Source organism: Haliotis rufescens, unplaced genomic scaffold (genome assembly GCF_023055435.1).
Source record: "Haliotis rufescens isolate VD_foot unplaced genomic scaffold, xgHalRufe1.0.p SCAF_19, whole genome shotgun sequence".
In the NCBI taxonomy this organism is placed as follows: domain Eukaryota; kingdom Metazoa; phylum Mollusca; class Gastropoda; order Lepetellida; family Haliotidae; genus Haliotis; species Haliotis rufescens.
This window is the reverse complement of record NW_025963879.1, coordinates 1,444,411-1,463,803: the sequence shown is the minus strand read 5'-3', so window position 1 is coordinate 1,463,803 and position 19,393 is coordinate 1,444,411. Positions and strand designations below refer to the sequence as shown.

Here is a 19,393-nt window from a genome sequence, read left to right as displayed (position 1 = left end):
CACTGTCTTCATCAGCTGATGAACGTCAACAAATACAATCTCAATCCTTAAGTGGAATCTGTTCAATTCGGACACAGTTGGGACCGGTAAAAATGTCCGGAGTACTAAAAAGTTGGACTGAAGACAAAACGAAAAGCAACGCTCATTCATCATTATTCTCATACACCTACATAGCCGATCACCATAAATACAAATCACAATGCTCAGTGAGAATTATTGAAATTACTTTCACCATATCCGTGTCCCTATGGGTACTATTTATTGGTGTTCCCGAAAATACAGCGTCTGAAACTCACTGCTTTCTATAAAGAATGGGTGTGGCGATTGTTTATAGAACAAACCTCTAGCAACAAGGAATTACGGATAATCTGTCTCAAGTCAATTAATTTTGTAACCCGTGGTCTTTTTTTAAAACAGTTTATAAAAATAGAGATCATTGAACAAGAATGTGTGACATGGTTTTACGAAACGAGTGTCAGAATTCTTGTATTTCCCGGGCCAGAGCGAGCGTAATACAATCATTAATTTCAACAAGTGTACTCGGTTATTTCAAATCCTATGAGTATTAAATGCGCTCATTTACTCTGATGTTAAAACTGTGTGATACTTGTCATTAAGCTCAGTGAGAATTACTGAAAATAATAGCTCCTGTTTTCTATGGGTATTATGCGCAATATTAGGTAATATATATGTTTTCAGACTTTTCTCTTGGTGATCTAGACAAACCTCGTTCATTTATAGAGAGAGCATAGCTAGAAATTGAACCTCTCCTCGGACATTTAATGGATTATTGTGTAATCGTGTGCCGCGCCTGATTAATGTGTGTGGCCTTTACTTCCATTATCTACTACACAAGATAGTTTAGATAAATCCTTCTATACAATATATCGTCGAACTGCCAACATTAAACGCTATATTCAGTATTTAATTATGTCCTTACGTGTTATGTTGTACTTTCCTTGATACGGAAATTAAAAGTAAATGTCATAGACGGTTCGTGTCTGATTGTAAATTGCCGAATGCATTTATGCCATTGATGGACGTATTCACTTCAGTGCCACGCATGCATATCTATCTCCAATTCAGAGGATAAACGGTACACTAGGTACATACACTAAACAGCGAGACAAAGAGCAACTTTGATAGGCACAAAACTCCTAGTAACATTTCCATATTGTGTCTATTGATTCGAGAACTGTGCGTTAGCCAATGCTCTGTACATGCAGCCACTGCTGACGCAAAACAGACGATAGCTATCGGTAACACCCTTAAATGCGCACATTTCGGACGCCTCCACGATATGTAGGCACAATCTTCACTTTCAGCGCGGATATAACTCTAGCATTCACAAATACTATCTCCACACCTAGAGGCGTTCACGTGCTGTCACCGGGTCAAAGAGCAAATCGAACATAATCAGCCGACACTTGATTCACATTTTGACTACAATTATTTTCCAATTTCATCCTATTCACGCCTTGTCAAACAAATTAAACGGTCAAGATAAAGATCCGCGGGATCCATCGTTCACGCAATCAGTTCATAATATAGACAGTGCGAAACAGCTAAAAACGTGTGAAAGTGGGATCTCTTATATAAACGCCAACGTGACACGTGTCGTCTGCTAGTTTAGTCACTCTTCTGTCAAAGAAGGTACGTTTTAGTCTCCACGCAAAGATGGCCGCGCCCAGTGAGAAACTTATGAAACTTCTACCTTTGATCAGAGATTATGCACGTTCTTTCAATGGGACCTATGGACATTCGCTTCGGGAAAGAAATCTCAGTCAATTGAGAACTCGGGGGAACAAGATAGGGGTAAGTGTGATCTACCGATCTCAATATGAACATTGACTGGACAGAGTGACTCGGTGAATGGCTTTGAGTATGATAATGTTGCTTGTAGTAGCAGCATAATTGGATACTGGCTTTAGATCTAGCGGTTATATCTGTGATAAGCAGGCATGTTGGTATACATATATACTTGTTTTGCATGCATTATGTTTATGATATATTTGGCATAGTGATCCAATACTGCTGATAGAATCAACTATTTCCTGCTCATGGTAGCCATGGTGATAATGACATTGGTAATAAAGCGCAATAAACATTGGAAAAGAAAATTGTGGACATACTTTTATTTACATGTTACTGAATTCAAGTATTCAGCGTATTTGCAAGTATGTTTTGAAGTCCAAATACCTGACAAATACAGAATTTGATTGTGAAAATGGTGCAATAGTCTGTGGTCACAAGGATACCTGTATGGTCTGAGCACCTGTCAACATGGTAAACTTTCTTTGAAATACTTTTAATATTTTTCTAGTCACAGATTAACACAGTATTCAGTCATCATTGTAGATCTAGAGAGAAAAAAATTATGGTCATCAATATTACATTTTTGTACATATTGTACGTGAACATAATGAATACATATTATCATAATATCAAGGTAATAGACACTAAAGATCATTGTTATACATTGTGCATGACTAAATTGGTACATAATGTTACAACAGGTTAAGTAGAAGTAAGTGTTTATGTATCATGGTGAATACTTTGTCAAAGGGTGATGTGTTTTGGTTGAAGAAAAGGATATATATTGAGGCAGTTTGTGCAAAAAAGACTAGACTAGGGTTTCAGACGAATGGCTAACGTCACAGACTGGTGAGGTTATAGGAAAATTTGTGGCATATAGACCAAAATCTTATGTAGGATGTTTGATTACTGTTGATGATGGCTGTAAGTTTGTCCAAAACGTAGGCATTTTCATTGTCATTTTATATCTGTTTAAGACTTGGTGGCGTGTCTGCAACTGGAAAGTTATTAATATTGTATTTTGTAATCGTTATTATATGATTGAGTACTAAGGCTGGGACGAGTCCAAATTTCCTACCCAACTACCCCCTATTACCCAACCCTACCGGGTACCTGCCATAGGTCCCAAGAGTTGGGTATGAAATGTCACACTGTAAATGTTTTACTGGAGCCTTGGCAGAAACTGTTAAGATACATGTATATAATGATCTGATCATGAATACACTGACGTTGACTGGAACTTTATCTTTGCTCAAACAAAGAAATGTCAGAAGTAAAGCATGCATAGTCAGAAAGAAGTGCTAACATTGGCGACTTGTAGGGGTGTCACGATATATTGCGATTGGTAAGCACTTAAAGTCAGTAAATCGATTGTTAAATCAGTTTCCGGTCAAAAGTATCGATTTCAGTTAGGAATATTGATAGTTTCAATTGTATTTACCATATCAATAAAATACATGCAATGCTTTTCAAAATTGTTTTTCTTTTGATCATGAGTGGTAGTAATTTACACATGGTAATGTGGAAGTTTCTTTTTCTTAAATTATTAGGGTAAAGAAAAAACAAATCAGTCATATCTCAAACTTTACTTTTTATTTGTTGTTATGGTTATCACATTCAAAGGAAACTTCAGTTCCAAGGTTTAATTCAACACTAAAATCCATCTCAAATGATACACTGAAAACTCAATAATAATCGCAATAGTTGCTTGCAATGTCAATAGTTATCGCAGTAGTGATTTCCAGACCAATAGTCACCCCTAGCGACTTGTGGTGTAACTCTCATTGTTACTCTCCTTAAACAGTATATCACATGACTAACCTCGGGTCTGGGTAGTCCTGCGGTAGGGCTAGGATGATTTCAAACTTACTATCCGGGTACCCAACCCCCTATTATCTGACCCTACCCAGGTATGAGCTATTTTGTTTCAAGAGATAGGTACAAAATATCTGATTGGGAATAGTTTGACTTTAGCCCTGGCCAAATGTATCTAGATACATGACTAAACCTATCTGGCCAGGCAATCACTGAAGTTGACTGAATGTCAGAAGTAATGCGTGCAAAGTCAGAAGGAAATTCGAACATTAGTGACTTGTAGTGTAACCATAGAGTTCTAGATAACTTTTGTCATAAAACAATATATTGGTCAATTGATTGGTCAAGATGATATTAAAATCAATCAGGTATCTAATTCTATTTGATACCTAAAAAACAACATGCCTTTTCAAACAAAAACCTTGCATATGTCTATGAGAATATTATATTTGTATGCATTCTAGATCGGAATAACAGCTTATCAAATCTATTTCAGAACACACAAATATGTAAAACACACACTAACCACTGTGTCATGGCCACACAGTCATTGGTCACAGAAATCAATCTAATTAAAATCAGACCTTAGTTCTCGCTCCCGCTAAACAAAGATCAGAAGACATCTCATTAGGGGTCACGTCAGAACGACCTTCCATCCGACCAATCCGTGCATCGCTTACCAGATTATGAAAGTGACAGTCAGAATGTGATTTCTAATCATGCAATCTCGAAAACTTTAACATGGGGTATTCCAAACGATAGTTATGGGTTTAATGACTGAATCCTTACAATCTAGACCATTCCAGAATGGGTTTTTTGTTGTTCAGGTTTCAAATTTGTAATCGAAAATTTGTTAAAATATGTTTCGAAGCGTAGTCGCCAATTTGAATTTTGTGCTGTAAAGCACGAAAAGCTGCCTTCTGATTGGTCATTCCATTGGTCGGTCAAAGTTCACGCAAGGTCGGTCTGACTTGACCTGTAATGGGATGTCCTCAGATCTTTGTTTAGCGGTAGCGAGAAATCAGATCTGATTTTAATGAGATTGTCACAGAAATTAGCAGTCTCTGACGCTTTCTTTTCGTACAATGGCAGCTCGTCCTGAGTAATTCAGTCATACTTCAGGGTGGCTCCAAAACTTCCAATACATACAGATGGGGGGGGGGGGGGTCCTGTGTCTAGGCAAATTGTAAATAGCACTGTCATTGTGAACGACCTGTTTTGGCAGCCATGGACAGTGAACAGTAACGAAGTAGGTCATGTTCAGCCATGTCAAATGCTTTCTTAAAATCAGTTAATGTCAGAGCCTGGTATTTGGTATGAATCTATATAATCCATCAAGACCTAAATCTTTCTGATTAAATCTGTATATCTACTGATTAAAAAGGTATTTGATGCACTTGAATGTCTTTGATTAGGTTTGTAAATGGAGCTGTTGTCAATTTATATGATGTATTAAGTAGGAAGATTTGATGCCAATTGTTCAAAAGTATCTAGTTTGTGTCTTATTTTCTTTTGCCATCATGTTATTAAACATTGACGTTATATATTTACTTGAACCGTGTTGATGTTTCTGTTCCCCGAGTTTCATCATAAGCTCAGTAGCATTTATCAATTATGTTGAGTCAACTACAAAAGAAATGTTTAGGCCGATACAGTAAAACTGCCCTCCACTGTGTTGCAAAATGACCAAATTTCTTTCTTTCTCTGCTTTTTAAAAGCAGCAGAATTATTGCAATTGTACACAGCAGACATAATTAAAAATTAAACTGTTGTTGTTTAGTTTAAACAAAATTGGTAAATGTGTCTGGTCTAGACACGATTGTTACTGGCCTCTGTCAAATAGCAGGAGTACTGCTGTGTGGCGTCAGGCAAAAAAAGCAAGGACATTATCTGCTTGTAAAACTTCTTTGCTACTTCATGTCATACACCATTTAAATGGTCGAGTCCTACTGTTTATAAATATGAAAGTTATGTATACCACATTTAATATTTAGATAATGCATTTTAAAGACAACAGATATCTGTTAAATCAATACAGTCAGTGAATATTCAGGATTAATCTATGATATAATTGAATCACTGATTATATGGAAATATGGATGAATTTGAAAAAGCTTTCATTGTGTAGAGTTCATGGAAGCAATATTCGACGTACTAAATTTGGGAAATTCAATGCAACACTGGGTGAGGTGGGGTAGCCTAGTGGTTAAAGCGATTGCTTGTCATGCCGAAGGTGCGGGTTTGAGGCCCCTCATATGTACAATGTGTGAAGCCCATTTCTGGTGTCTTGCCACCATGATATTGAAGGAATATTGCTAAAAGCAGCTTAAAACCCAACCCACTCAATACAACACTAAATACAAACATTCTACTGAAATATATGATACAGTGTGTAAATCGGTGTGCCTCTGACTTCACCACACTATCATAGAGCTGTAGACATGGTTACTGTAAGACAAGGAGATCCATTATCCCCCTTATATATTTCTAATTTGTGCAGAAACATTAATGATAATGCTTTGAAACATTAGGGTGGTATAAGCATGATAAGGTTAACACCTTATGTAAAAGGTACAATAATTGTTCCAACAGCATCTTGGATGAAGCGATTATGTAACTAATGCAAATCTACAATCACTTTCTCCCCAACATGTCAACAATATGGACATTTTACAGTGGTGATCATGAGATCCACAATACATATATATACCATACTTACACGATCCTTCTGAAACAATGACGTATTTGGTCCGGAAATCTTATTGTCTGGATGTTTTCAAATGAAGTCCAGCATACAGAAACCAGAATTATCCAGAGTTACAAGTATATACATTATGTCGAATAAACTATCAGCTAGCCCAGTAGAGAAGTATTCAGAAATAAGCCTTTAGAACTTTGTCTTTTTTCAGATGTTTCATATTCAGGTACTTTAGTATGTGACTAAAGATAACAATCTGTTCCTGATCAGAAAATTGTGAATTCTATTACATCTGTGCAATCCTATTTCAGAAGACAGCAGCACAACTTCATTGTCAGCCCAAAAGGCCATCATCCTGCACCAAACTGCCACTTGTCTTCATACCAGGACTGGCAGTGGTTAAGGCTGTCAGTTTTGGATTTGGGAACTCTGCGCCAGCTGCTAAAGGTAAGTGAGATGAAAAACATGTAGGCTGTAGTGTCACAACTCATGACAGGTATCTAGTCGGATTATCAATGACTCAACACAGTCTACATGATCATACAAGCAATTACCGGTAATATTATACATGATCAACATGATTTTCACCAGTTTTAAACAAACTTATTGGCTCAGCACTGTTATGGTTAGTGTGCGAACTAGATGTAATGTCCAATGTCTGTTTATGGTTATTTATTTCAATCTTTGTATTTTGATGACCTTCCAGAAGTGTTTTTTTAAAGGCATGGGCATAGCAAAAGCTGGGATTTCCGTATTGTGAGAAATAGATATGGAAATGAAAATGAAAATTTGTTTGGAAATAGACACTTGTTCGCTCATACCTACAGTGCCAAAACCACTCAATATTAATGTCAAGATTTCTCAGACCTTTAACACTAGTATAATAAGTTGTATAACCATGATAACAAGTAAGTTATTCTGGCCTAAACTATGCCACCATGGCTGCCATCATGTGTTCTGCCTCTTAAGAAAACGCGGAGAAAACAAAGCTACTTATAGAAAACTTATTTTTATGACCTTATTAATGATTCATGTTTTTGCTGCCGAAAATAGAGCAACAGTGATATCTTAATGTCAACATGATCATAAGAATAGATCGAGTTTGGAAATATGATAGTCCTGTTTCTTTAGCATCCTTCATGTTGGAATGCGTCAAATAGAATTGACTGTCAGGGCGAAACTTCAGAGATAAGTGAGGCCACACCTTTTTAATACTTGCTTTGCGGGTCCGCCAACTGTAAATTTTGTTGAAATGGACAAAAATAAAATTCTGAAGTTAATCTTATTTTTATCCCGCCAAGGCATATTGCACCAACATTTTCTAAATATGGACCCACTGAAGTTGACATATATTAATCTTGGGATTTACAGTATATGTTGTACTGATCCTACTATGGTTTGGCTGTAGACAAATGGCAATAGGACGTTTTCATTATTTTACTTTTGTTTGGACATATTCTATATCATTACCAAAATGAACTGATATGAAACCCTGATCCTCCAGGCTCCTACATATTGTCATGTCCTACTCAACAAGCACTTTCATTCTTAATGAGCCCTGTGAAGATCCGAGTTAGCATGGCTAGAATTAGTCTTCAACCCATACTTGTCATAAGAGGCAACTATTGGGATTGGGTAGTCATGTCATCGTATCCCAATTGCATAGATCAGAGCACTTGATGTCAATCACTGGTGTTGCTGGTGCAGACTCAATTTTTTACACACTGCTGTCTTGTAAAAAGAAACTTGCTGAGTGCATCTTTAACCAACAAACAAACATTGTGGATGCTCTCCACACTTGGGATACCTTATTTCCTTACAAAGGTACCGGTACCATCTTTCAGAGTTAACTCATTTGATATATTAATACACAAAGGATATTTGTATTTTGTTATCAGAAAACATGTTTATCTATCAAGTGACCTGACCAAGTTGATATTTGCATGAGAGAAAATATAAACTTTGTCAGTTTTCTTTTATACCTTGTCTATTACACTTTCATATTTTTAAACATATTATCATCAATTTTATGATCTGCTGCTAATTCATAAAAGTGAACTGGTATGATTGGAAAATAATCTAGCACAGATTTCATGATCAATTCCCTGGCTGGAAACTGACACCAATTAGATCTATTGGTGCGAAATCAGGTCCCTCGGAAGCGCTCATTAAATCTCCAACATCCTCATTATCATCAACACCATTAATTGATGAAATTGATTAATTTGAACAATAATGTTCATAATGGCTGCACGCAACAGGTACAGAGGCAACAATCTCATTTGCAAGAACTAAGTCTGGATTATGATGTAATAGAGTGGTTTAACTTTAAGCCACCTGGTCATGCTGTGTTTCTATGTTGGCCAGAATCCCCACCAAGTAACCCAGGTGCTGCCAAAACCCAGACAATCATTGCTGAAGCTGACCGCCTGTATGAAGACAATGATCCGATCCAGTTGTATAATTACCTCATTCAGTTCAAAGACATTGAAAACGATGGAATCCTGTGGCGCCTTGCCAGAGCTGCTTGTGATAAAGGAAAGTTTCTCGGGAGAAAGGACAAAACGCAGCGACGTGTTTGTGTTTATGAAGCATTCGAATATGCTAAGAAGGCACTAGCATTAAACAAAGAAAATTTTGCATGTCATAAGGTATGGGTTTTGTGCTTTATGTTGAAGTCAGTTTTATTGAGAAGGAAGAAGAGTTTTGATTCTTACAGGAATAAGGGGCGGTCGGGTAGCCTAGTGGTTTAAGTGTTTGGTCGTCATGCCGAAGACCCGGGTTTGATTGCCGACATGGGTACAATGTGTGAAGCCCAATTCTGGTGTCCCCCACTGTGATATTGCTGCAATATTGCTAAAAGCGGCGTAAAACCATACTCACTCACTCACTCATTACAGGAATAATGATGACGATCATGATGAGAAAACAGTATCAATATCCAAAAGGACACAGTATTTTAAGGAAATAATTCAGGAAATAAACCAAATATTTAATATTTAACTTGCGTGTAGTTTTATCTTGAGGTTTGTCATGTATGTTAGCCATATTTATGTACTATATAATGTCAGATGTCCAAAACTTTTTTACAGCCGTTTTTATATTTTTTTGGTTACTTTTGAGGGTTAGAAACTAACAGTTTTTGTCCACTAGTCCTTATTATGATAACATATAGCAAAACCCTTAAAATGGGCAAATTTCTAAAAGTCCTTATGATACCTTTACCATTGGGCAGTTTGGTAAGGACTACAGGACTAGTGCTAATTTCTAACGCTGCTTTTATATCTGACATTTCAGTTGGAAAGGACCTTTATCTTTACTTTTAAAGGGTAACCCAGCTAAACATTTGGTCAGTTTTAGTTGTCCTTATCCTTTCTAACCTTTCATTCCTTCTGTTCAGCCAGGTATGTCTTGAAGGAAATTATGTTTTGTCAAGTTGGTGGTTTCACATTCATAATTTAGAAATGCCAGAATAGATGAATATTGAGTGTGCCTGTCAGAGAACCGTTGAAATTTACAAGAATTTAGTTGGGAGATAATCCAGCTACCATTATAAATAGATGCATCTCCAACTGATAATTGGCTTCGTACTACAAAATGTTAAATACCAACTTTCAAGTTTGTGAAGCCAGGAATTTGTCTGAAATATATTGGTGAACAATGCGTGGAAGTCAGTGGGTCCTTGTCATTGACATAATGTTAAAAGTTCAAGATTCAGCAAACATGAAACCCCAGGGCCCATTTAATTTCCAACATTGATAAGAGGTGGCCTGGGGTCCTTGTATTTTGCTGAATTAATCCAGACCACCTAAATCTTTACTTTCAACATTTGACCAGGGTTCGAGATTAAACATAAGTTCACTATTCAGAGACTAGTAACATGCAGGAAGGACTATTGACATTTCCTTGTGGACGACCACTTTTACCATCAGTTTGTTGGTAACTCTACAATAGATCATTTTTGTGGACTAATGAAAACAATACTTAGTTTCTAACCCTGTTAGACCTGTGAAGATACAGGGTAGAATAAGATCTTCAATCCATGCTTGTCGTAAAAGGCGACTATGCTCGTCGTAAGAGGCAACTTATGGGATCGGGTGGTCAGACTTGCTGACTTGGTTGATGCATGTCATCGATCCCAATTGCGTGGATCGATGGTCATGATATTAATCACTGGATTAGCTGGTCCAGACTCGATTATTTACAGACCACCATCATATAGCTGGGTTTCGGAGTTAAACAACAAACAAGCAAACAAATTCTAAACCTGTTTACTGAAATGCTTAATTTCAAGTACTGGAGATGAACATAGATTAAAGGTATTGGTAAGTGCTATGCTATACGGTAGGTAGGGAGTGTTGTGTTGAAAGTGTATGTCCTCATTGTGCCTGGAGAGTTACACTGACAGACACTTTTATACAATAAGCTATCTGGTTAAGCAGCAATGTCTTCAGTATGATAATTAGGGTCTCTGTGGTGACAGCTGACTCAAGTCGATCATCATTAATTCCCTTGGCTCATGAATTGTAATCAAGCTATGCTGGAGATTAGATTTTACCACCCACCTGTTCTCCACTGAAGAACAAAACCTGTCAATTTGGAGATTTGCATGTCAGAACATTAGGAATGAAAAGAAGGGAAATTGTTTTGGCAGAGAGGCATGTATTCTTGAGAAATTTACAGCCAAACGGCATGGGAATTGGACAAGCTCTATTAATGTGTGGGAAACGTCTGATGTCTGAAATGGCTGTGATGGTCAGGATTCTGGTTTGACTGAAACACTGCTCACAAGTCACAATAACATGTGTATCGTGACTCTTTGTTTATGATTCAATACATATTGTAATTTTAATACATTATTAGCAAACATTAACATTCACTTTGATGATTAATGATCATGATAACTGATATTGAGACAACACCAAAGTAAGTTCAGACTGAAAGACTACATGGAATAAAAATATCTGAAAGAAAGTATCAGAAATTATTTTATGCATGTCTACAAAACTTTAGGAAGTCTAAATCTAAATTATTTTTTTCGTCTTCTTCTTTTCTTTTTTTAAAAAGTCTAGATTTCTTCATTTTCTGAATATAAAGAAATTCTCAATTACTGGTTTGTATTAAAGTTGAGTTTAACAAACAAAAATAACACAATATTTTATTTTTTAGAGACCAAATGTTAGTATATGATAGAGTCAAACATGTTGTATTTTGGTATTGTATCATTGAGCTCAATATCACGGTACACTGGTGAATCCTTTCCGCTTTAATTTCCAGCACTTCATTGATGCGTTTTTATGCATGATATAAAGATCAAGATTCAAGATTCATTTATTTCTCTACAAACCCACCAACTGTTGTACATGAGCAATTTATACAATGACAAAATAACTAAATATGCACCAAAATGATGATCATAAAAGTTTTATTTATCAAAATGTTTATCTAAAGTTAAGTTTGGCTTTTGAATGTACACCATATTTAGAGAGTGTTGTTTAATTCAGATTTTTAGGCATAAAACATTTCTTTAGTGCTTTTAGTGCAGGTATGTTAGACCAGTGGGGATATTTTTGTGGTATATAATATCCTCTTAGATGCACTTCTAAAGAGAACGTGGAACTTTCCTCTAACAGAACAAGAGGTGAACAATGTACAGACTCTTATCTTCTCTATAGATTGGTTGAAGATTCTGATGAAGGCTGATGGAATTTTGATAGGGATGGGAACTTGAAAGAACTTGGTGAAGTCATACGTCCAAAACATGCTTGTTATGGAAAGATAAATGGCTAGTCAGTCATATGAACATATCAGATGAATTTCAAAACATTGTTTTATTGGTTTCTGTATTTAAAAGAGAGAGCTATTTTTAGGGTCCCCTGAGGGGATTGTATGCTTGTTTCCACTGTACAACAAAGCTTGTGATGTTTGAATGTGGATGATCTGTTTCAGTGGTATGCAATACTGCTGGACTACACAGGGGAATATGAAGGCATGAAGCAGAGGATATCCAATGCTTATACAGTCAAAGAACATTTCCTGGTATGTTTGTAAACATATTTTTATGAATGGCGGTTTGAAATAAGTGATATTGTCTCTGCATCAAATTGATCTGTTCCCTCCCCTGTGGGGATTTGGAGTTAGAATTGGACTATAGCGACCTCAGCTGGGCGTGCAACGCAACTTAATGGATTAGCTGGTGACTTGGTGGATTGTATGTGATTGTACCCTGATGGTGTGGATCGATGCTCATAATATGAGTCACTGGATTGTCTGGTCCAGATGGGATTATTTACAGTCCGCTGTCATATAGCCTAAATCAACAAATTGAATCAAACATGTGAAGCTGAATTTCTGAGTTCAGAAGAAGCTGGATTGTTTCACAATATGTTTTAAATATTTGGCAAAAAAAATTGATGAGATATTTCACAGCTACTCTCCCATACTTATACCAAATTTGCATATGCTAAGTGGAATTTCTAGAAAACATCTATCAGAGACCTAATATCTCCAATTTCTTCATACTGATAACAAAGATGTTACCATGCTCTCCAACAGCACATGTTTTGATTTCAGAAAGCAATAGAGCTGAACCCAAGAGATTCTACCTCAATGTACTCAGTGGGATACTGGTGAGTGTGTTAGTGTTAGAAATTGAAGCATTTTCACAGCGTACCTTGTCAAACAAAGTTGATATTTCCATGAGCAGGGATTTAACTAGACCAGCTCAAACGCTGATATTCAACACCACACACATCTGCAGCAAATGTCAGTAAAAATTCCCTAATTGGAATTAAAAATTTCCCAATTCATGTTAATATAATTATAACTAAAGTTCTGGGTTTGTAGAGGTAATTGCATATCACTGACAACAGGCAATAAAGTGTAGGAGGCAATAATGCTTAGTTTGTTAAAATACCTCTGAATTTAGGAAAATAAAGACTTTAAAAATAAAATCCGAACTTTGAACAAAATGATTAATTTATTTTCCCAATTTGCAATCCATGGACACTTAAGGAGGAGAATGGAGCATATACTCATGATAGAGAAGCTGACATTTACCTTCTCTTCCTTATGCGTATCACTTCTAAATGGCTTTCAAAGACTTGATCATGGAAACCTAATTCTGAATCATTTATAGATCTCTGTTGAGTGATGGTGCAGTGAGTGTAATTGTCACTTTCGTCAGTTCTCAAGATGAGATAAACATTTTATTTGACTAGAAAAGATAAATGTTAATTTTTATATGTATTTTCCTACTGATCTTCACAATCTTTTTAAGAAAACCATAGTGGCATTGAAGAAGTGTGGAAGTAGTTCTGGCATAAAGTGTTATTCATTCAAGTGAAATATGGATTATATAGTTTCAGATAAATACAGTATCTCACTGAATACATATTCAAATATTTAAATATACACAATAGGAAAACCAAATGTTGAATGAATTGTGTATATATCGTTGAAGTTTGTATGATGCTGTGTTTCCACACACTCTGTGAAGTGAGCTGAGTTGTTCCTGTATGTGTCTAGGTGCTATGCATTTGCTGACCTGGCGTGGTACCAGAGGAATATAGCTGCTGCGCTGTTTGCCTCCCCACCCAAGTCTACCTATGAAGAGGTAAGTCTCAGTCAGGGTAGTGTTGTGAGGATCTACTTCAGTCTGTCCATTTGGGAGTCCAGATGATTCTCGAGAACTCTTGATTCTTGGGAGCTGAACACTAAAAGTTGTAGTAGTATCATGAGGGGTACATGGGGTTTTATGTAAGGGATGCATAAACCCCGTGTACCCCAAGTGATCCTGCTACAACAAATTTATCTTACGGACTTGTTTTAATATGACATTGCATAGGAATTAAAACAAATTCAAAATTTATAGAAAACAGCTGTTTGATTGGGCTGAGGTTAACTTGTGCTATGTCATGTGACTTTCTTTGACTCAGAAAAAGCGGGCAGCTTTTTGCTTCGAAACGGGGTATAAGGGATTTATTCTACCTCTGAGAAATCCACTTGCTCATGGCGGGGTATAAGGGATTATTCTCCCTCTGAGAAATTTCCCCCCAAGGCGGTATACATAGTATTTTATGAAAATCTCGTGAACCAGTCGAATCTCATCATTCTGATATGGAGGTATAATAATATGTGTTGTCAGATTTGTGGGTTTTATTGAGTATTCAATGCCTGTAAATTTTGTTTGGACATTTGTGAAATGTGATGCGGGGTGTTTGGTAGTAAGATGGGTGAGGATAACTATGGCCATATTTGAAACGTTGTGTATGCTTGAAATATGATGGATAAGCTGTATGTTCCATTCATTGTGTTTGCAGGCTCTGGGGTATTTCCAGAAGGCAGAGGAAGGTAAGAAAACCACCTCTTTACATGTACAGTAAATATTTGATTCGTCATGTTACTGTATGTTACTTGAACCGCTTCACTGAGACACTATACAATCATGTAGGCAGATGTCCTGTAAGCATTATGCAAACTAACATCACCAGAGAAAATGAAGCGACCTTTGTAATGTTTTGTTCTGAAGTACACACTATAATGAAGTCTTAGTTCTACAGATGGGATGTAATACCATGACGTCGTAATAGTGTGTACTTCAGATGGGATGAGACCCGTGAAAATCTGGGGTAGAATAGGTTTTCAGCAACCAATTCTTGCCGTAAAAGGCGACTATGCTTGTCGTAAGAGATGACTAACAGGATTGGGTGGTCAGGCTCGCTGACTTTGTTGATGAATGTCATCCTATCTCAATTGCATGGATCGATTCTGGTCCAGAATCAATTATTTACAAACCGTCGTCATATAGCTGGAATATTGGTGAGTGCAGCGTTAAACAAAAAAAACCAACAAACAGATGGGATGTCTAAGCATTGTGACACAGTAGACATGACACAGTATGTGATAGAGTAATGTCAAAGTCAAGCTGTGTTGATGTTACCAAAGTCTACAATACACTCTCTTAGTATTTGTTTGTTAAGTTTTCTGCCTGAAATATATTGCCATGCTTGTGGGAACCACAACATGTTAGTCAGCAAGTCCATGAAGATCCGGGGTAGAATAGGTCTTCAGCAACCCATGCATGCCCTAAAAGGCGACTATGCTTGTCGTAAAAGGCGACTAACGGGATCGGGTGGTCAGGCTCACTGACTTGGTTGATGCATGTCATCATATCCCAATTGTGTGGATCGATTTTCATGATGTAAATCACTGGATTGTCTGGTCCAGACTCAATTATTTACAGACCGCCGTCATATAAATGGAATATTGCTGAGTGTGGCGTAAAACAACAAACCAAACCAAACTATTTAGCAACATTAATAAAGTCAGACCAGTATTTGAAATTGACAAATGGGCGGGTTTGCGAAAGATGTACTTCTGAATAAATATTTTCATTTGCGATAATGTAGTCTTTGGCAAAATTATGGTCTAACATACATTTGATATTGCTGGTTGACCAATCAGAAAGCAGGATTCTAAAATGTCATGGTAGAATAATGTATTATGTCGGCTTCTGATCTGCATGGTGATTTAGTAACCCAACCCAGTTGGTTTATCATGTGTCATGGTGCTGGCTTTCATACCTATCAACTATTTAGATTTCTGACAAACTGAGATCAGAAAACCTATAAACAACATGAATCATTCATAAGACCTAGAAATAATTGTCATGGATTTGATTACATTGATATCAAGATTATAATCTTTCAGTAGACATGTATAGAAAATTGTTCATATTCAATAAAGGCTCATGGAGTTAAATATTTAATAAAACATTGGGTCATGGTCTGTGAATATGTATGAACTTTGCTAAAACGTCCTGTGCCAAAAGTGTGGACTAGAAACCAGTTGGTTCATGTTGGAATAAAGTTAATGTTCTGTTCAATGTTTACTCATATTTGTGGTTTGTTTTTCCAAGATAGTACTGGTGGTTATAAAACTGGTGTAGTGTGCAGAAAGGGAATTCCATTGTAACATATGTAGGTTACATGCAGTCTCTCACACCCACCCTGAAACAATTATATCCAAGCATAACTCCAAGGCATGTCTTGGGTGGTCGGGTAGCTTAGTGGTTAAAGCGTTTGCTCGTCACGCCGAAGACCTGGGTTCGAATCCTGACATGGGTACAATGTGTGAAGCCCATTTCTGGTGTCCCCCGCCGTGATATTGCTGGAATATTGCTAAAAGCGGCGTAAAACCATACTCACTCACTCATTCACCCAAAGCATGACTACAATTCTCTGGCAAGTCTAGATTTCTTTAGCATGTTTAGTCCCTGGCAAATGAAGATATTCTCTTGGCTCCCTTCTATGTATGAAACATCAATTGAAAAATGAAAATCTTAAAATATTTTCATTTCAGAAAGTAAATGTTAGTTTAGGCCACATGGTAGTTTTGTCTTCCTGTCTTTGGTTATGACTCCATGATGACCTTCAATGAATTGTCATTATATGTGTAATTTGGTGATTCTGCCATTGAGAAGCACTCAATAGGTTTGTATGTCTTGCTTCCAGTTGACCCAGGGTTCTACAGCATGAACCTGGTGATGTTGGGAAGAACGTACATGCATCTCGGAAAACCTGAACCTGCAACCCACTACCTGAAGATGGCCATACAGTACCCAGTCAAGACAGCTGATGATGAACAGGTACATCAAAATTTACATCGTGATGAATATTGTTTTCTTAATCCATCTTGAAACTTTTCAACCTCATAAATGTTTTCATTCTGACCTTTAATAATCACCTGAATTAGTATGAGACATTACAATGCAAATCTACAGTTGTTGTTGCACTTATAGAGTTATTGTTGAACTTCCAGAGTTATTGTTGCACTTCCAGAGTTATTGTTGCATTTCTAGAGTTATTGTTGCACTTCCCTCTCATATGAGTGTTTTAAAGTTGTCATTGCCCACACCAAAGATCCAGTTTTGAGTCTCCATAATGGTACGGTTCATGTTGCCCAGATCTTCCTCCTCCATGGGGCTTTCCAGATCAGTTCCCCAGAACCTCATCCTTGATATGCCAACTTGGATGTGTGGGGGGTTACAGTGGGGGATCTGGCTGATTGAGTGTACCAGAACAGATGCCATGTATTGTATAATCTATCACCATATGATGATATGTATAGCTCCCAATATTATTAAACAGCAGTTTTTGAACCTTGTGTATGTTTTATGTTAATCTTTTCCATGCATAATGCCTATTTATTTTTCACTTTCCAGGCTCACAAAGAGGCTCAAGAATTATTGAAGAAGTTAGGAGTTAAGCAGTGAAACCTTCCATTCATTTCAAACAAAATGTTAAAAATCAGTTATTTTTAATAGATGCACTCTGTGGTATTTATGAACTTATATCATATTCATTATTGTATGGAACACACTTCTGTCTTCTGTCACAAATATGTTTTAAAACTGTTGATTCAAAATAATGGATCTTTCTGTGAATGAGAGTGAGTGAGTGAGTTGGGTTTAATGCCGCTTTTAACAGTATTCCAGTTATATCACGGCGTGTCAGCTTAATGTGGGAGGAAAGCCCAAAGTGATGCAGGTCTCAGACATTTATCACTTTGGTGAAACCCACAAGCACGGGTATGGTGCTGACAAACCTAGAAACATAATCGGGGTGAACCGGAATTCGAACCCACAATCATAGGTTTCTGGCATGCCCAAGGGATGCAAGTCTGCACAGCAAAGCGTGGCACCTTAGACGACTGGGCCACCCGACCCCCCTGCATGTAAGAACGGCCATGTGAATATGCAGTTTGTCTGAAATATTGCTGATGTGTTGATGCCTGAGAACAATTTATAGTGTTGTGTAATTTACCATCTTCCATCATACAAAACTAACTTCATCATCCAAACTATCTTCATTACACAAAGCTATCTTCATCAAACAAAACTGGCTTCAACAGGAGATATTGCTTGGGTGAGATCAATATCTCCTGGATGATGTTGCAAGCATCCCCATGCTTTTACTATAACCAGTCAGGGCAAAATTATACTTTATTAGATGACATATAGGAGTAGAGAAAAACCTTATGTCTTTATTGCAAACTGAAAGGTTGGAAGAATGATTTTGGATGACAACTAGAATCTCACCCTCGTATGAACATTTGTTGACAAATGTTTACAACTCCTTGGCAAGCCTCAGAGTTTTAAACATTTGTTTGACTTGTGTGTGTGGTATCAAAAGACAATGTCATTAAAATCAGATCTTTGTGCTCGCTACTGCCACACAAAGATCGGTGGACATCCCATTACAAGTCATGTCAGAAATCTGATTTTATTGAGATTGATATTTTCCATGAAAAGTGTATAAAGAATTATGATTGATAAATATTATTGAAGTTTTTAATGTGTGACTGCTAGTGTGACTGATTGAATATTTGGTCAATAATTTTATGTGGATATTTATTAATCTACTATCATGTCAAATCAGTCAATCAACTTGATTTTATAAAGAATTTGATGGTATATATCTTATATCATTTCAATAAACTGTCTACTTAAGTCGTCTTGTGTAACTATTTCAGGGTGATATGGAAGCTCTACCGCTGATATGAATCTTCAGAGTGATAGCCAGCAGTTGGTATCCATATGTGCTCTCCATGACATTTACTGATAGGTCAGCTTGGTTGTATACTCCCCAGGGAGCTGAGCATGAAACCTGAAATTATTATTATTATTTTTATTGTGTACTGCTAATTCCATGCAAGGCACAACTCATACAGCTTTTACCCCAGTTAACAGATTACTGTACATACTTTGCAGTCTCAGCTCCCTGGGGAGTACACAACATGCACAGTAGTTGATAGAAATTGGTCATTATGGAAATACATTTCCTGAAATCATGTTATTTTGCATAATTATTCTACCAATCACTGCCATTCCAAGCAATATGTTTGCCAGCTACAGTTTACATGTGTGATCATGGGGAAAGGTTTCAGGTCTGTATTCTCATGACTTACATTACAGAATATATTTTTTCTGTATCAAAAATGCATTTGTCACCTCCGCATGGGTAGTTCTATCTACTTGGAAAAAAATATACACAAAGTGTACAA

The 19,393-nt window shown here is 36.9% G+C and overlaps 1 protein-coding gene across 1 annotated transcript; it reads left to right on the top strand.

Annotated features, from left to right (window-relative positions):
• The first annotated feature begins 1,280 nt into the window (after positions 1-1,280).
• LOC124113015 (regulator of microtubule dynamics protein 1-like) lies at positions 1,281-17,882 on the top strand. Its single transcript, XM_046473248.2, has 9 exons — positions 1,281-1,815; positions 6,640-6,775; positions 8,696-8,979; positions 12,278-12,367; positions 12,902-12,957; positions 13,856-13,943; positions 14,650-14,680; positions 16,843-16,976; positions 17,553-17,882. Exons 1-9 carry the CDS (start codon positions 1,678-1,680, stop codon positions 17,601-17,603), a joined length of 1,008 nt encoding a protein of 335 aa, XP_046329204.2. The 5' UTR covers positions 1,281-1,677; the 3' UTR covers positions 17,604-17,882.
• The last annotated feature ends 1,511 nt before the right edge of the window (positions 17,883-19,393 follow it).

What these genes read in the sequence shown, in the direction of transcription:
- LOC124113015 (XM_046473248.2), top strand. Translation starts at nt 1,678, where the DNA reads ATGGCCGCGCCCAGTGAGAAACTTATGAAACTTCTACCTTTGATCAGA. An exon ending in CCAAGTCTACCTATGAAGAG is followed by an intron (nt 13,944 to 14,649) that starts GTAAGTCTCAGT and finishes TTGTGTTTGCAG; the next exon opens with GCTCTGGGGTATTTCCAGAA. An exon ending in TTTCCAGAAGGCAGAGGAAG is followed by an intron (nt 14,681 to 16,842) that starts GTAAGAAAACCA and finishes TCTTGCTTCCAG; the next exon opens with TTGACCCAGGGTTCTACAGC.